Source organism: Podarcis bocagei (assembly GCF_964188305.1).
Source record: "Podarcis bocagei genome assembly, chromosome: 16".
Taxonomy (NCBI): Eukaryota; Metazoa; Chordata; class Lepidosauria; order Squamata; family Lacertidae; genus Podarcis; species Podarcis bocagei.
The window spans coordinates 8,763,876-8,781,832 of NC_138142.1; the positions used below are offsets into that span (position 1 = coordinate 8,763,876).

At 45.4% G+C, this 17,957-nt stretch overlaps 1 protein-coding gene across 3 annotated transcripts in view; it reads left to right on the forward strand.

The window, feature by feature from the left end:
- ADGRD1 (adhesion G protein-coupled receptor D1) overlaps positions 1-17,957 on the forward strand; it is a 305,590-nt gene that overhangs the window by 165,788 nt on the left and 121,845 nt on the right. For all 3 annotated transcript variants that reach the window (XM_081174796.1, XM_081174797.1, XM_081174798.1), the window contains 2 exons: positions 8,068-8,171; positions 16,984-17,095. In XM_081174796.1, the coding sequence (XP_081030922.1) occupies positions 8,068-8,171; positions 16,984-17,095 (216 nt within the window). The remainder of the gene's footprint in view (positions 1-8,067; positions 8,172-16,983; positions 17,096-17,957) is intronic.

Here is a 17,957-nt window from a genome sequence, read left to right on the forward strand (position 1 = left end):
CCATCTTCCTCTTGCGGCGGCGATACCAGGGTTCCCCGTTAAAGGGGTTTTCTGAAGGGAGGCTTTGGCCGTACACCGAAAGGTCGTCATTGTTCTCTCCTGTGGCGGCGGCGTAACAATGGCGGCTATCTCTGCTTGAACATATGTTCTCCAGAGCCGGCCCATCCCCCCCACACTGGATAACCCTGATGCTCCCTAGGTCCCCGGCTGGGGACCGGGGAGGGAGAACGCCCAATGCCTGAGCCAAGGTCTACCCACATTTGAAATTTAATAAAGTTGTGGCCAATTTAATCCCATAGCACGTTGTCTTGAGTCGTTATTCCACATGACGGGGGGACCGTGCAGGATCTGGGGACTCCGCCTGTCCACGCAATGTCCTGCCAAATGGAGTGACAATATCTTCAGAGGCATCCAAATCAGTACAGTTTGGACCCATTGCACTAAAGATTGGATGAAGTCACACCAAAGTCTTGTTTCGGTCCATTACCTTGATTCAAAATGGCCACCAGTGCCCCCTCCCCAAAAAACCCACTGCTGGCACCTCAGAAATCCTCATATTGAGAATGAAATTGGTGCAGTTTGGACCCATTATGCCAAAGTCACAATTTGTTCTGCTGTCTGGATTTAAAATGATGTCTTGTTTTCAAACACTGACAAAGACTGTCACGACCACCGCAGGAACCTTCATGCAAAGTTTGGCAACCATAACTCAAAAGGTAGCAAAACCTAGGCCAAAAAAATGGACAAAGTCATGCCAAAGTGACATTTTGGTCTGTTACCTTGATTCAGAATGGTGGCCAGTGACCCATTGTCAATAAAAACCGCCACCCTCATGTTGAGTTTGGCGACAATATCTCAAGAAGCATCTGAATGCATAGAGAACAAACAAATGGACAGACAAACCATTTCCCAAACTGTATAGAGCAGATACATACACCCTTTAATTGTTCTGTGTTTACGTTGGTTTAATGGATTTGTGGTTCATGCATTCCTTTGTTCCTCAGAAAAGCAAGTTATAAATGGCTTAGACATATATATATATATATATATATATATATATATATATATATATGGGGGGGGGGAGAATCTTCCACTTCACATCTCTGCCTTAAAAAGAAGAAGAGGAGGAAGCTGAACTGGACTTGTATTTCTATTAATTTTCAGAGCTGTGAAAATAGAAATAGTCCATTTAAAAATGCATGCAGCTGTAGATAGAATTTCTAAGCCCAAGGTTCATAGCTTGCCATCCTGGGTCTGCAAAACCTCCAGATAAGTTTTTCATTGCTCGTCTACTACAATTCAGTGTTTCTGACACTTGGTGCTGGAAAATCCCTGGGAAACTGACACTTTCTCCCCTACCCCACAATTTTGTGCTTGTTTCTCTATGGTTTATTGACAGGTAAAAATTCAGCAAACAGCTGATCCAGAAAACCAGCCAGCTGAGGAGCCTTCCTGCCTTTCTCCTCCAGGGAAGTCTGCCTCCTCAGCCAAGTGCACAGGGTTTCGTTATATATCATAGACTTATAGAGAGACTATTCAGGAAGGAACTTTGGTTTTTGACACCTCTCATAGTTGGGCTGCTTCAACCAAGAAAGCTTGGAAGGAGGTTACAGGCTACAGTTGCAGGGAGAACTTTGATTCAGTTCCAGGAAAACCTACCCGATCCTCTCTTTCCAAAATACAGCCCCCCGTGGAAATTTAGTCACTGCTATTCTCCAACCAGGGGACGCGGGTGGCGCTGTGGGTTAAACCACACAGCCTAGGGCTTGCCGATCAGAAGGTTGGCGGTTCAAATCCCCGCTACGGGGTGAGCTCCTGTTGCTCAGTCCCTGCTCCTGCCAACCTAGCAGTACAAAAGCACATCAAAGTGCAAGTAGATAAACAGGTACCGCTCCGGCGGCAAGGTAAATGGCGTTTCTGTGCGCTGCTCTGGTTCGCCAGAAGCAGCTTAGTCATGCTGGCCACATGACCCAGAAGCTGTACGCCGGCTCCCTCGGCCAATAAAGCGAGATGAGTGCCGCAACCCCAGAGTCGGTCACGACTGGACCTAATGGTCAGGGGTCCCTTTACCTTTACCTATTCTCCAACCAAGTAATGCATGCAAAAAATGAATATACTGGGGTAAAGGATCCATAAAAATGCATAGAGTAGTGACAGTTAACATAAAAATGTATTACTTTAGGGAAATTGCATTGGCAAAAATGTGTCTATTAGGCAAGATTGCATACAAACATTTGTATATTACAGGAAATTTGCACTAAAATGCTGCTGAATTCTCATGAGGCTTTTTTTTAAAATGCTAACTTATGTGGAACACTGAATTTAAGACTGGAAAAATGAGAAACAATATTTTACTAGTCTTTAAATACAGATAAACTGTTTTACTAAAACAGGAACAACAAAAATCCTAAAGCAAAACTGATGGATTTACCCTTGGCTGCCTGGGGTTACTTTTTCTCCCAAAGAATTTGCAAGAGGCCTTAGGACTCTTCCAAATGACTTGCTTAATGAGCATTCAGCTTACATGGAGGTTAGAAAATGTGCAGTCTTACCTGAGCATTTGTTCTGATTTGTTTCCAGGGGGTTATATTGCAATGAGTGCTGTTTGGGGCTGCCGTTGAAGATGACTCAGAAACTTCACTTGGTCCAAAATGCAGTGACTAGATAATCAGCTGAGGGTCCCAGTTGAAACTCACATAACCCCTATTTTAAAACAGCTGCATTTGTTATCTGTTCATATCCAGGCTGAATTCAAAGTGCTCCTCCTTAGTGTTTAAAGCTCTAAATGATTTAGGCTCTTGGCATAGCTGTGATAGCTGCATTGCAGGCATTTGGACTAAAAGACTCTTGAGGGACCCTTTTCAACTCTACAATTCTATTATTCTGTATCTTAAAGACTGCCTCCTTCGCTACAGGCCCTCTGATCAGAAGAAGGAGGTTCACCCTGGTTCCCACGTTGCTCAGTGCTATCTGGGATTTTTAAACAAACAAACTAACAAAAAGCATTTTTTAAAATGGACAGTGCAATTTGCGATTTTGGACAATCACGCTAAAAACCAGGTGAAGTCACGCCAAAATACTGTTTCAGTTCCTCATCTTGGTTCAAAATGGCAGCCAGCGTCCAAACCTTGACAAAGACAGCCACACTCACCAGGCGAACCCTCGTGCTCAGTTGGGTGACAATATCTTGAGAGGCATCTGAAGCGATAGAAAACAAGCGGATGGACAGACAAACAATTTCCCAAAATATAGTACAGTGGTACCTTGGAAGTCGAACGGAATCTGTTCCGGAAGTCTGTTTGACTTCCAAAACATTTGGAAACCAAGGTGCGGCTTCCTATTGGCTGCACGAAGCTCCTGCAGCCAATTGGAAGCCGCAGAAGTCACGTTGGACATTCGGGTTCCAAAGAACATTAGCAAACCAGAACACCCACTTCTGGGTTTTCAGTTTTCGGGAGCCAAAACGTTTGACTCGCAAAGTGTTCAGAATCCAAGGTATGATGGTAGATTCATTTTGATTTTTTTTTTCCTGGGTAGGATATATGTCAATGGGCATTCAACCTGATTTGCGTGTGTGATGTTTGTATATTTTCCCATTCATTATCCGGTCATCCTCAAGTTTCCAGTGCACTTTCCTAGCTACAAATAATCATGTTTCTTTTTAAAAGTGGATTTGTTATGCCAGGCTGGTAGAGAGCTTTGGTCCATTTTACTCACCCCAAACTAGATTCCTGGTGTGCTCTTGAATCCCTTCCTCAAACTACTGACAGTCTGAGGGTGACCTTAGTGTTCATGCGCCAGAATGGACAAGCACGACTGCATTCGACACAGCATCCATTCACCTTCCCCCAGCTCAGAAGGAATACTGTGTACTGTGATGGTTGCCACATCTCAAAAACAATATTGCAAAGCAGAAAAGGGTGGCCCAAAAGACCAGAAAATGCAGAGCAGCTCCCCATATGAGGAAAAGGTTTTGATTTTGGAGTATAGTTTAGTTTACAAAGGAAACGGGGACCCAATAAAGATTTATAAAATTATGTCTGGTACAGAGAAAGTCAACAGAGAGGAGCTTCTCTCCCACAAAGCTCTAGAGCTCCAGGGTAATCCCATGACAGTGATTGGCAAGAGATTCAGAACAAACAAGAGGAACTATTTGTTCATACAGTGCGCAGTTTAATCTGTGGAATTCTCTGCCGCAGGATGTGGTGATGGCCGGCAGTGTAGCTGGTTTTAAAAGTAGATTAGGGAAATCCATGAGGCATTAGGCTGTCAGTGACTCCAAGTCGAGGCAGGGCTTGCCTCCTTCCAGATTCAGAGGCAGACTTGCAGGCTGGCTAGAGGCATTTGGTTCGCCGCTATGGATGCTTGTGGACTACTTGGACCTCCCATCTGATCCACTACAACTGTCCTTATGTTTAAGGATTTTAACATCTGATACACTAACAAACCACAGCTTGTCCATTTTAGTCTAGATAATACTGATGGCATTCGTCCGTCTCGGGAGAAAATGGAGGAGTGCGCCTTTGTGGGTGAAGTTAAACTGTTGGGAGATTACAGCAGCTGCTGTGGCTGTAGAGACCGATAAGGGAGAGACATGTTTTGTTGCAGCTGGGGCAGAGGAAGGCGTCCAGTTGTGTTGCTGCAGATGTACTATGGCGTTTCTTCTCTCTGCGTTCCTCCCAGCGGTCATTCCTCCTCTGGTCACTGCTATGGATGCATGGCCGGACTGTCTGTCTCCAGACACTGCGGTCATCTGCAAGGGATTCCCACGACAGGGTTGTTGTTGCCAGCCTTCATGTCATGTTTGCAGTCATCTTTGTAACACAGAGTTGGTCTGCCAACAGGCCTGGTGCCTGAAGCCAGTTCCTCGTAGATCATGTCTTTGGGGATCCTTCCGTTCTGTGGACATGACCAAGACAGCATAGATGTTGCTTAGACAGGAGTGTGAACATGCTGTGGATGTGGTCTTGGGAGATGTGGGCTTGCTCTTCTGTCTTGCCATGTGATACCCCAAATCCTACATGCAGCCCATGTGGAAAGTCTTGAGGCATCTCCCTGGCGGTTGTGCTTGCAAAATGATTATTGCACACATGGGAGGGGTTTCATGAGCTCGTCCCATACTCGAGTAGGACCCTGGTAGAGTCACATGCCTGACTGGCATGTTCTCTCCCTCCTGGTCGTTCATTTGGGAGCTTCAAAAGCCTTCTTCAGCCTGAACATCACAGTGACCAGTGCCAACAGACATCGGCACACTTAGGGATCCGCAGAGTCTTCGCAGCTTGCGTAACAGACCTCAGCATTTTGGCTAATCTACTTTATTTACATATAAACACACACGGAGCACTGCAACATGGCTCCCTCTCTCTCTCTAGCATCAGACAGCAAAGAGAAAGAACAAAGGACATTAGTCCCACTTCACGGAACACAGTAACACAAACATCCTGTCTCCGTTACTTCCCACTCTGTGAAGTCAAAACATACACCATCATGTGATAGACAAAAATCCCATGACTGCAATCATGGAGCAGGAATTCTAACAAGGGGAACCTCAAGTCCAGAGGCTGAATGCGGCCCTCTGGGTATTTCTATCTGGAGCTCAGTTTTCTCCCGAGGCCAGAGCCCTCACTAGCCCTTGCTCCACACCTCGAGTGTTTTTGCCTGGCTGGCATATATCCTTGAACTCTGATACAGTAGCCCTTTGGTTTTTTGGGTGGAGCATAGAGGGAGAGAAAGAGTGAAGTGAACTTGCATTGTATCTGGCCTACTGCATGAAATGACATTTGCATTAATTGCTCCACCCACTTTTGTGTCTGGCTCCACCCATCAGTGGCACACATCCCCTGAATGGTTGCCCCTTAGGCTGAAAGAGGTTCCCTGCCGCTGATATAGCAAGTGGGTACAGTGCTACCTCGGTTTTTGAACATAATCCGTTCCGGAAGACTGTTCGAGTTCCAAAACTGAGGTGCAAAGGGCAGCCTGCAAACTTAATTGAGAAAATTGAGAAACACTGAGCAGAAGCCATTCGACTTGTGAGATGCGTTAAAAAATGGAAGCATTTACTTTTGGGTTTTTGGCGTTCGAAAACCAAAATGTTCATCAGTGGAAACATTCGAAAACTGAGGTACCACTGTAATTGCTATACATAGCATCACATCAACCAGACCTAGAGTAATTGACTCAAACCTGTTTGAAACCTTACACGGCAGTGATCATCCAGAATTTAATTTCTCCCCTCTAAAGGCCTATTACCTATTAATGATTCTTGCAGTAATTTGTAATTATAAACATTGTCTCCAGTTATTATTGTTGGAGCTAAGATTCCACACTTGAGCTTCATCTTGTGGCAACGTTCATTTTCCATGTTGTTGTTGTGTTGGCCCATAAATCAGTAAAGAATGAATGACCTCGCTTTTTCTTAGATAAACAAGTGCTTAACGATTCTTTTAATTATTAACACAGTTTTCCTATCAGTTCCTTATATCAGTTTTCCTTATATCATTTAAAAATAAAAGGAAACTTAGCATGAAAAATTTAAAACACCTCTTTAAATAATTGAGAGCCAATAGCACAGACCCCTCTTCTGATAACTCTCAACAGACTGAATTATGAATATGGAAAATAATTCCTTTTTCTCTCTCTCGTTTTTTTAAAAAAAGCCTCATAAATATAACAAGATTTCAGCTCTTCCCATTCAAAACTTTTTTTTAAAAAAAGAAAAAAAATTCTAATTTTGTTTGAGGTGTAAGTTCAGCAACTAACACTTGATGACCAAACTGTGTGTATACGTTAGGTGTAATGGAAGCTGAGCAGTTAATGGGTATAACAGCCAGACATTGCACACATTCACCAAGTCTCATGGAGAACGTGCAAATCCTCTGTCTGTTTGTCCCCGTGTCAGTTTCAGTTTATTGGTTAATTTTTCGAGTAGGGCTGTTTCCCATACTATTTGGTACCATTGGTCCATGCTTACTCCTGATAGGTCTCTCCAGTGTCTGGTTATGGTGTTTCTGGCTGCTGAAAGTAGGTGGGTTATGAGTGCTTTGTGGTGTAAATGGGCATTGTTGTCTTGGAAGATCCACCCCTTTTCTTCCTAATGTCTCAACAAATGAAACTGATTTGCAAAAATGTTACATGGAAAAAATACGAGAGACATTACACATACTTCTTTAAAACAAGAAAATCTTTAATTAAAACAATCATCTGTCCATGAATAGGACATGGGGCATCATATCCCGTTGCCTGTTCCTTGTATCTGGTATCCGGTGCTTTATTTCTTCTGCATATGAAGGTTCCACTTGGCTAACATGGGGAGACTCATTTTCCATGAATCTATCCTGGCCTTTAAAAACCCCCCACCCCCCTCTCTAAAAGCAAACTCAACGGATCAGCTCAGCTGATTCGAGTGTGGTGCCAAGGTTGCAGGTTTGTTTCCTGTAAGGGACAATGGCATGGGAATGGTAAAGGTAAAGGACCCCTGGATGGTTAAGTTAACTATGGGGTGTGGTGCTCATCTTGCTTTCAGGCCAAGGGAGCTGGCGTTTGTCTATAGATAGCTTTCCGGCTAAATGAGCCTCAAGATCCCAACTAACTCTATGATTCTATGATTCTAGGTGAAATTTCTTGTGTGTGTTTTTTTTGGGGGGGGATGTTAGGGGAAAACTGTATTTGATTGCTTGTATTTGATTATATGTTGTTCTTATATTCAACTAATAAAATATTCAAAAACAAACAAACAAACAAAACCTAAATCCAGCCTTGGCCACAACCAAACATTTTGGCTCTAAGGTCTTGTGCATCAGGGCAAAACAGGTCGGGGGCGGGCGGAAATCAGTACTGCTTTCTGCAAATTCAAATGCTCTTATTTATTGAGGGTGTTTGTTTATTTTTAAATCTCATTGTGTGAATATTTCTGCTTGTTTGATATGGCCCAGTTTTCTGAATGCCGCCCTGCTAATGTCATTATGACTTTTTTCCCCCATTTGGCTAAAGCTGTTGATAAACTGTTCCTTGCTGGTCTAATCCAATTGATTAACAATAGGCGTCCCTTCTCTTTTCCCTGGCGCACAGCTCTCAGCGGGACACAAGGTGGCGCTGTCCTCCATCAGTTACATCGGCTGCTCCATCTCCATCTTCTGCCTGATGATCACATTGGTCACGTTTGCGGTTCTGTCGTGAGTAATTTTAACTTTTCTACCTGCTGAGCCGATATTGCCCTGGAAATATGGATCGTCAGATATATATATAGAGAGAAAGTGTGTGTATTCCATTTCAGACTTACTGGACTGTATGCTCTCAGGTGTTGAGAGTTTCATAAAAGGTTATTAATTTCTTAAACCTCTTTTAATTATATCCTGCATATATATTTGTAACACTTGGCTGGGTTTGGTCTAAATTACTTTAATTTCCTGAATCCAGGAAGCTATTTAGATGGCAAGTTATTTCCTTGCAATCTATTCTTCGCTTATTTCTCCAGCACATTCCTCTTTTTCAATGTGGGGGTGGGGTGAATGTGGCAGGAGGAATTAGAGAATTGTAGACTTGCAATTGATGCTTTTGAATGCTGGTGCTGGAGGAGACTCTTGAGAGTCCCATGGACTGCAAGAAGATCAAACCTATCCATTCTGAAGGAAATCAGCCCTGAGTGCTCACTGGAAGAACAGATCCTGAAGCTGAGGCTCCAATACTTTGGCCACCTCATGAGAAGAGAAGGCTCCCTGGAAAAGACCCTGATGTTGGGAAAGATGGAGGGCACAAGGAGAAGGGGACGACAGAGGATGAGATGGCTGGACAGTGTTCTCGAAGCTACCCATGGGCCTTAGTTTGCCTGCCTATGATCTAGCACAGTGTTTCCCAACCTTTTTTGGGCAAAGGCACACTTGTTTGATGAAAAAAATCTCGAGGCACACCACCATTACAGCCCCGTGACGTCAGCGCGCAGCGTCACGCCGGGAGGGACGCACGAAAGTGTAAGTTTCAATTTTTTTCCCTCCCCCTTGCCGGGGAACCTCCAAGCTTTGGGGGTGGGGGGGGAGGAGGCAGCAAAGTGAGGCAGGAAGGAGAGCGCGGCTTGGCTGGGTGAGCTTTGGCAGGGGCAGGGAATGAGAGCCGCGAGGCGGGCGCTGCGGACGAAGGCGCTGCCCGCTGAGCTCGCAGGCAGCCAGGCAGGCAGACGGCGAGAGCCCCGCGCTGGGCGGCCTCTCCTCGCCGCCGCCGCCCCGCCTCTCGCCGCCCGACTCGCCCGCCTCCCTCCAGGCAACATCTCGCGGCACACCAGGCAACATCTCGCGGCACACTAGTGTGCCGCGGAACAGTGGTTGGGAAACACTGATCTAGACCAACCCTCTGCAATGCAGGATTCACAGCTAAATAATCACTGACAGAAGGCTATCCAATCTCTCTTTTAAAAATCTCCACTGATGGAGAGCCTGGCAGTCATTCCACTGTCAAATAGCTCTTACCACCAGAAAGTTCTTTCTAATGTATGGGAAGGAAAGAGAGTGGCTGAGATGTGACTGTGTGGTTCTGACGTGTTTGTGTGGACCACTGAGGGGGGGTGTGACAAAATGCCAGGTGGCACTCATCATGGGGGCCTGCAGCTCGCCCGAGCCACGCGTCACTCTTGGGAGTGACGTGGTGACTTGGGCGCCCACAGGATCTGCGCTGCCCCAAACGGTCCGCCTGCTGCCTCCCCCTCAGCTGTAGGGTAGTTGACTGGCAGGAGGCAGGCAGACTCCTCAGGGCCCTATGGAGCATCCTGCCATGGCTGGCCCCGCCCCTGCAGGCAGCTGGCCCCGCCCCTGAGCCCAGGGAACACATGCCGCCCAAGGCACCAGATCGGCTTGCCCTGCCGCTGAGGCCTCTTTAACTAGCACTTGCAGACTGCACCTAAGCTGCCTTGTGGAATCCATGGGTCCCATGCCAGTACAGTGGTACCTCGGGTTACAGACGCTTCAGGTTACAGACTCCGCTAATCCAGAAATAGTACCTTTGCTTCAGGATGAGAACAGAAATCGTGCGGCGGCGGCATGGCAGCAGTGGGAGGCCCCGTTAGCTAAAGTGGTGCTTCAGGTTAAGAACAGTTTCAGGTTAAGAATGGACCTCCAGAATGAATTAAGTTCTTAATCCGAGGTACCACTGTCCTTTTTTTTTTTGGTCTGTTCAGTAAAAAAAATGGCCTTTATCTCCAAGTTCATATATGCTTGGATGTCCTGCAACCTTTTGGCTACCCAGCTGAACAGGAGCTCTGTGGGCCTGTTGAGAACTTCATAATAATAATAATAATAATAATAATAATAATAATAATAATAATATTTATACACCCACCCATCTGGCTGGGTTTCCCCAGCCACTCTGGGCGGCTCCCAACAGAACAACTTCAAACATTAAAAACTTCCCTTCTAAAAGTCAGATAGTTGTTTATTTCCTTGACATCTGATGGGAGGGCATTCCACAGGGCGGGCGCCACTACCGAGAAGGCCCTCTGCCTGGTTCCTTGTAACCTCCCTTCTCGCAGTGAGGGAACCACCAGAAGGCCCTCAAAGCTGGACCTCAGTGTCTGAGTTGAACGATGGGGGTGGAGATGCTCCTTCAGGTATACTGGACCGAGGCCATTCAGGGCTTTAATGATCAGCACCAACATTCTGAATTGTGCTTGGAAACATACTGGGAGCCAATGTGGGTCTTTCAAGACTGGTGTAATATGGTCTCGGCGGCCACTCCCAGTCAACAGTCTAGCTGCCGCATTCTGGATTAGTTGTAGTTTCCAGGTCACCTTCAAAGGTAGCCCCACGTAGAGCGCATTGCAGTAGTCCAAGCGGGAGATAACCAGAGCATGTGCCACTCTGGTGAGACAGTGTTCAGGCATGTAGGGTCTCAGCTGGCGTACCAGATGGAGCTGGTAGACAGCTGCCCTGGACACAGAGTTGACCTGCACCTCCATGGACAGCTGCGAGTCCAAAATGACTCCCAGGCTGCACACCTGGTGCTTCAGGGGCACAGTTGCCCCATTCAGAACCAGGGAGTCCCCCACACCTGCTCTCCCTCTGTCCCCCCAAAACAGTATTAAAGCTATTTAATGTGAGAGCATTTGGTGAATGTGCTCTGTTGGCCCATCAGCTTGCAATAAGCAAGACTTGTTGGGATTCAAGCAGAATCTCTCATGAAGGCACAGGCAAAGAAAGAAGCACTCATCCAAGGAGCTGCCCTTAGCAGGAATTGTAATGTGATTTGGGGAGCTAGTGATAAACACTTTATTTCCATATTTATAGAAAAGACACCCCTATGTAGATAACAACACGAAACGGTAGTTATGAAGTGTCAAATTTGATATAAATATGGAAATACTGGGTGGGATTCTCTGCTCTGCTTACTTGAATTTAAACCTTGGCAGTTTTCCAGAGTTACTCCTATTTTTCCATCAGAGGATCAAGCCTTAGGCTGTTAATTGTGTGCTTAGTTAGAGCAATTTGCCTCCAGAACAGTGGCGTACATCGTAATAGGCATGAAAGGCTACTGCAAGAAAATGAAAATGAAGGCATATTATCACAATCCTTTCTGTTTCGAATTACACTGTTAACAAAGCTGCCTCTTGGTTATTCTTTCCCTTGATTGGGAAGCTGCTAGCGATCTTGATGATTGACAGGCAATTCCTACTGGTCAGGGCTATTTGTTGCTGGAAATTCAGCCTGCGCCAGCCAAACCCTTGCACAGAGTTTCATACAGAGTGTGAGGTCACCGGCACAGATTTCAAGGTGACAACAATTTCATTGTGTCCCACAACCTGCCGAGGTCTGGCTTGAAATGACTAGGTGACAATCTTCAGTCATTTCACTCCCATCGAAAGGGGTTGCTTTGATTTGTCCATTCCACGCACCCCTCAGCAAAATTTTGAAATAAATAAGCATGATAATATCAGTGCTAAAACATAAACACAATTCAAAACAGTACAAGTGAACATTAAAGTGATATATGTAAAATGAAATCTTCATCATTGTCATCATCAAGAGCTGCAAAGGCCTGTTGGACTAAAAAGGTCTTCAAAAGACAGCTCAAAGTCAAAAGCCAAGATGGCTGCCAAAGCTCAGCAGGAAGAATATCTCACAGCATGGGACCAATGTCAAAAATGCCCATCTCCTAGTGGTGGCCAGTTGGGCCATTGCAACATGGGGGCAACTAACAATGCTCCTTTGAAAGATCTCGGTGACAGAGCTAGCGTAGAAGGCTTCAGGTTATCCTTAAGGAAGCCTAGACCTGAGCTGTCCAGGGATTTTTTTGGTAACCTGGCACAATAGCATATACATTGTCAGCATGTATGTTTTAGCAGAGGTGCCACCTGCCACCTGCTCCCCATCAGCTGTCTAGCCACTGCATTCTGCACTACCTGGAGCTTCTGGATCAGGCCCGAGGTCAGCCCTGCAGAGACCACATGGCAGCAATCTAGTCTGTCTTGATACTGCTTTCCCTCAATTTCACAGGTCAATTTCATGAATGTTTTCCTGTTTCTCCACAGCTATAGGGCTGGGCAATATATCAAAAACTCTTCCAAAGCCAGTTTGAAGTCCATATTGTGATATCAGTATCATAATTTTTGACCTGGCCATATATTGCAAATCATGGTGTGTGAGTGCGTGTGCTATGCAAAAATCACAATGTGGGGAGAACCATGAAAATAGCCAATGCCTCTACATAGCTCCATCCTTATTTCAGACATTGTGATAGATCAATATATCACAATGTTTGTTGTTGTTGTTTAGTTGTTTAGTCGTGTCCGACTCTTCGTGACCCCATAGACCAGAGCACGCCAGGCACTCCTGTCTTTCACTGCCTCCCGCAGTTTGGTCAAACGCATGTTGCTAGCTTCGAGAACACTGTCCAACCATCTCGTCCTCTGTTGTCCCCTTCCCCTTGTGCCCTCCATCTTTCTCAACATCAGGGTCTTTTCCAGGGAGTCTTCTCTTCTCATGTGGTGGCCAAAGTACAAAGTATTGGAGCCTCAGCTTCAGGATCTGTCCTTCCCGTGAGCACTCGGGGTTGTTTTCCTTAAGAATGGATAGGTTTGATCTTCTTGCAGTCCATGGGAACTTTCAAGAGTCTCCTCCAGCACCATAATGTTTAGATGGTGATATATCATGATGTGGAAATCACCCAGACATTGGGGAGGGGCAGATGTTGTTCAGAGCCTACATTTAGAGAGGGATGGAGGGGCATTGGACATTCACACTATGGATGAATCGATTCCCTCATTCATTCCTTTAATGTTTGGTGGTTTCCTTCTGCTGTGGCTTCTGCTCTTTCTGAATTCTGCAATAACAGATTAAAAACAAAACAAACAAACAAACAAAACCGGAGCATTTACAGGGGGCCTCAGCTTCCAGTTCCTTAAGTGCAGTTGCATATTTCTCCCCTCTCTACATTATCAGCACATGCTTCCACATTAATCAAGTGCTACAGAAGAGCACACTTCTTGCAGTTGTACATATGATTGCATCAAGGGTATATATGACTGCAGATATGAAAGAAAAAAAGTCTGCTCACATTTAACAATAAGAAGAATCCATCAGTCCTGATTTAAATACCCCCATATATTTCAATACAATAAGTCCATGTGTATAAACCGATATCCAAATGAGATTGCTGATTGTAAGATACACATTCAAATGTCAGAAGGGCAGTGAGATTTTCAGACCACTGAGTAATGGATAATGGGTGATTAGCCTTCCAATCTTGAAGTACGAATTGCATGAGTAGTTGGCTGTAGAGGATTGTGGTAAGAATTCACCTCGACAGCACCTTGTTTGTTACCCAGGTGAGGAACAACCACCTTTTGAATAAACCACAGAACCAAGGAAACCATTTTCAAGTCCAGCTTCCAGATTTAGGAACCCAGCGCTTGTTATAGCTGTTGCAATAGGACAGAGCTCACTCAACTCAACCTGCCAGTGGAGAAGGTCTTCCCCAAGGCACTTCAGAACAAAAGCTTATATAGCAGTTCAAACAAAGAGTCATAAAACATCCTCACATATGTCAGGAAATGTTACAGGTCATGAGAAGTAAAACACCCATGGCTCCATACTGGTATTTTCAACCCCACAATCACCTTGGAGTGGCCCCGATGTGCCCAGATTATTTGACCATTTTAGGTCTTGGATGTCCGATGTTGCCCTGGCAACCTAGCCTTCAACGGGAGGGATAGTGCATCATAAAATCCTCTTCCAGGGTCTCAGATAGCTTCAAGGATAACTGACTTACCCTCCGGTGCTAAAACATCCTGCCATTTGTACCACTTTCAGGGGTAGATAAGGAGAGATTGAATACAGCAAAGGAGGGAGAGGCTCGCAAATGCAGAACACACAAAAATCAAGCCTAATACATTCTGAAAGGTTAAATGCAATTAAATTGAAACATTATTAAAATAATAAAAATATACATCTGGGGTCTCTAATTCTTATATCAGGATGACCCAAAGAACCTCTAGTAATTGCAAAGGCAGCCTGGCTGTTCCCAAATCTCCAAGCTCTCATTTTCAAGCTGTTTCCCTCCCTACTATGGTCAAACACCACATGTAGCAATGCATACAAATGTTGTTGTTGCTGCTGGCATCCATCTGTCTCAAGAGTCAATGGGGTGCACCTCTGGTGGTGAAGCCAAACAGTTGAGTTAGCAGCACAGAAGCGACCTCCTTAAGAAGCAAGACTGGGTGGTCCTGTATGGAGGTTCTGAGCTGTCCAGATGACAAGATTTCCTCTTGACCTTGCTGATGCGTTGCAAAGGAAAGCAGAACACCAGCTTGGCTGTGGGAGTTGCTGGAAGGAGGCATACAAGACAACATCCAACTGTCTTAGGGACTCCACCCCAGATTTGTGTAGGGTTTACTCCTTAGCCCTTTCTTCTCCTGAAGTTATCCTGCAATGTAGAGGAGGCTTAGGATCAGAGACTTCCTTCTCCTAGGTGGACTACCTTCCCAGGTGGACCAGCCCCATCTGCCCCTCACTTCCCTCTACAGCACGTGCAGAACCCGCCTTCTTGATCATTGGACCCACCCTTGGCCTCGTCCACTCAATCCACCAGAGTCTGTCTTTGCATGCAGGGAAGTCCCTAACTCAGTTGAAACTGTTTCCCAGGGTGTGGCTGCTATTGCATGCTGACAGCTTCCAGGAGCCACAGGTGAGAGCTGAGTGCAGGGTGAGGACCAAAGATGAACAAACTACCCCAGAAGGAACATGGAGTGCCCCCCACCAGAGGTCCTGTTGCTGTTGTTGCTTAGTCGTTTAGTTGTGTCCAACTCTTCATGACCCCATGGACCAGAGCATGCCAGTTTGCTCAAACTCATGCTGGTAGCTTCGAGAACACTGTCCAACCATCTCGTCCTCTGTTGTCCCCTTCTCCTTGTGCCCTCCATCTTTCCCAACATCAGGGTCTTTTCCAGGGAGTCTTCTCTTCTCATGAGGTGGCCAAAGTATTGGAGCCTCAGCTTCAGGATCTGTCCTTCCAGTGAGCTCTCAGGGCTGATTTCCTTAAGAATGGAGAGGTTTGATCCATCCACCAGAGGTCCTACCCACCCCCTAACACTCCATACCCCTCATATATAATGAACATAACAAAAATATGAATATAATAAACATGAACACACACACACACACACAGAAATCTTGGTACAACTACTCATATATAGTTGGTTTTTCATTGCTGCTTTTCATGCTGTATTGATTGCTTTTGTTGAATCCAGAGGCAGATTGTGGTAAGGGAACAGATTAGGTGTTGAATTTTTTATTCTACTTTGTTGAACACCTGAAACTGCAACGGTGTCTGTAGGTAACTACTGTCCACCAAGTGACTTAAAAATTAGTTGGTGCAAAGGGAGTTGACATTCTGAGACCTAAGTAGCATTTGCTTTGACATGGTACCATCCCAATTAAAAAATAATTTTGTAGCTAGAGGGGTAGGTCTCATTAGGCTGTGAGAGAGGCATGTCACACTCTGCTGTGGAACTGCTGCAAGGTCAGATCTGTGGAATGTAGGAGATGATTAGGTCCTGCTCTGTCTGATGACAGCAAGCATCCAGTTCTTTCCTTAGAACATTCCCGCAGTTGCCTTCTGGTAGGCTGCATATTCAATTTATGTAACATCTATTAATGGACAGTTGTCATGGCTGTCCAGTGCTGCTTTGCCTCCTGAAATTACTGTTGGAGCTTGTCTGTGCACCCAAAGCACCATTTTTTTTAAAAAAGCTTTCATTATGTGGGTCAAATTGTGAAAAGATGAAATATAGATCAGTAGTTCTCCATAGTTTCACAAGGAGCTGGCTTAATTTTTAGCCTCATTTGTGTGATACATGATGTTGAGCTGTCTCTGTCATCCTTACTTTTCAACCCACTTCAGGTTATAACCAGCAGTGGCTGGTGATCATTGCTATTGGTAGGTCAGAAAGCAGGGGAATCAACAGTAGGTGGCAGAGCCATTCAATTCTAGTTTCGTCCCCTTCCTCTTCTCCACTTTCTACAAGGGGCAACACAGAGACTAAGGAAGAGGAAGCAGAAATCCCGCTTCACCCTTTGGGCTGGATGTGAGTAGGAAGGCAGGCAGGTGGGGGCTGGCTGAGGGCAGAATGAGACTGGTGGGGCCCATTCTCTGCAATGAACCAGCCTCCACTGCTTATGCTTTAATCTTCTGCCTGTGTTGATAGAACCATGCCATAGCAAATCCATATGGTGGAAGATAGAGATGTCACTCAGATAGCAATCCTATTTGTATATATTCAGGAGCAAGTCTGACTTCATTCACTTGGGGATTATTCCCAAGAACATGTGCATACGATTGAAACCATAACGTACTATCCAGTCCTTTGGGTTGATTTCACTGGGAAATCTCATCCGACACAGCTTAATCCTGAAAGACGGGTAAATTTAGGAAACAAATTCCTTTCAGTTGCATTGTTAACAAGCCATTTCATCTCAGATTACTAATCGATTCCTTCCCTTCCCACAGCTCTGTCAGCACCATATGTAACCAACGCTACCACATCCACGCCAACCTGTCATTTGCCATCTTAGTGGCTCAGATCCTACTGCTTATAAGCTTCCAGTTCAATCCTGGGACGGTAAGTTTACAATGGGTGGGAATTGGCAAGCAAACGCGTTTCTTATAAAACCTATATATACAATTAAGTTTGCAATTACGTTGTCATTATGTTATTTTGCCCCATTCATTTCAGTGCAAAGGGAATGCAAATCAAGTGGTGGGGAATGTAGTCAGTAAAGTATCGTTTGTGGACTGAAAGCAACAGCGACAGTGAATACTGATTGGATTGTATTGTATACTGGGTCGATTTCCATTCTGGACCTGAGATGAATAAAGCAAACATTGGCCATTTCCACTCCCATTTCTGTTTCCCATAGAACTCTCTGACATCCCTAAACACAGCCAATATTTAAAAGATAGCAACTGTACATTTTTAAAGCTGATTTGCCACAGTGGCTACCACAGCAACGAGGATGTGGCATGTCAGGGAACTGACATCGGAGCGAGAGGCGAAGGGGAGGCTCCCAGATGATGCTGGCGAAGGACCCAGCAGCAGGGGGAGAAACAGCTCAGGAGAGGGGGAAGCCAATCAGCGCAACACCAGGGATAAAGGGAGGCAGACGGGGGAATTGGAGAGAGGGCTCCAGGACTCTTCACTGGACATCAGTGAGGAGAGCCCAGGTCCTCCGCTACCCACGCCTTCCCTGCGCAGAAGACTCCCGCACAGTGAGAGGAGGAGGAGACTGGGTGTCAAACAACTTTTATGTTGGAAGAGGTTCAAGAAACACCCACTGACGGATTCTGCCAGTGACTGGGGCAGCCACGATGAGAAGTCAGAAAGGTTTAACAAGGCAAATTAACCGAGAAAGGCACCAGTTTACGCACGAGTAACTCATACCCATTACATGGCACCATAGTACTTCTGCCATTTCAAAAAAGAG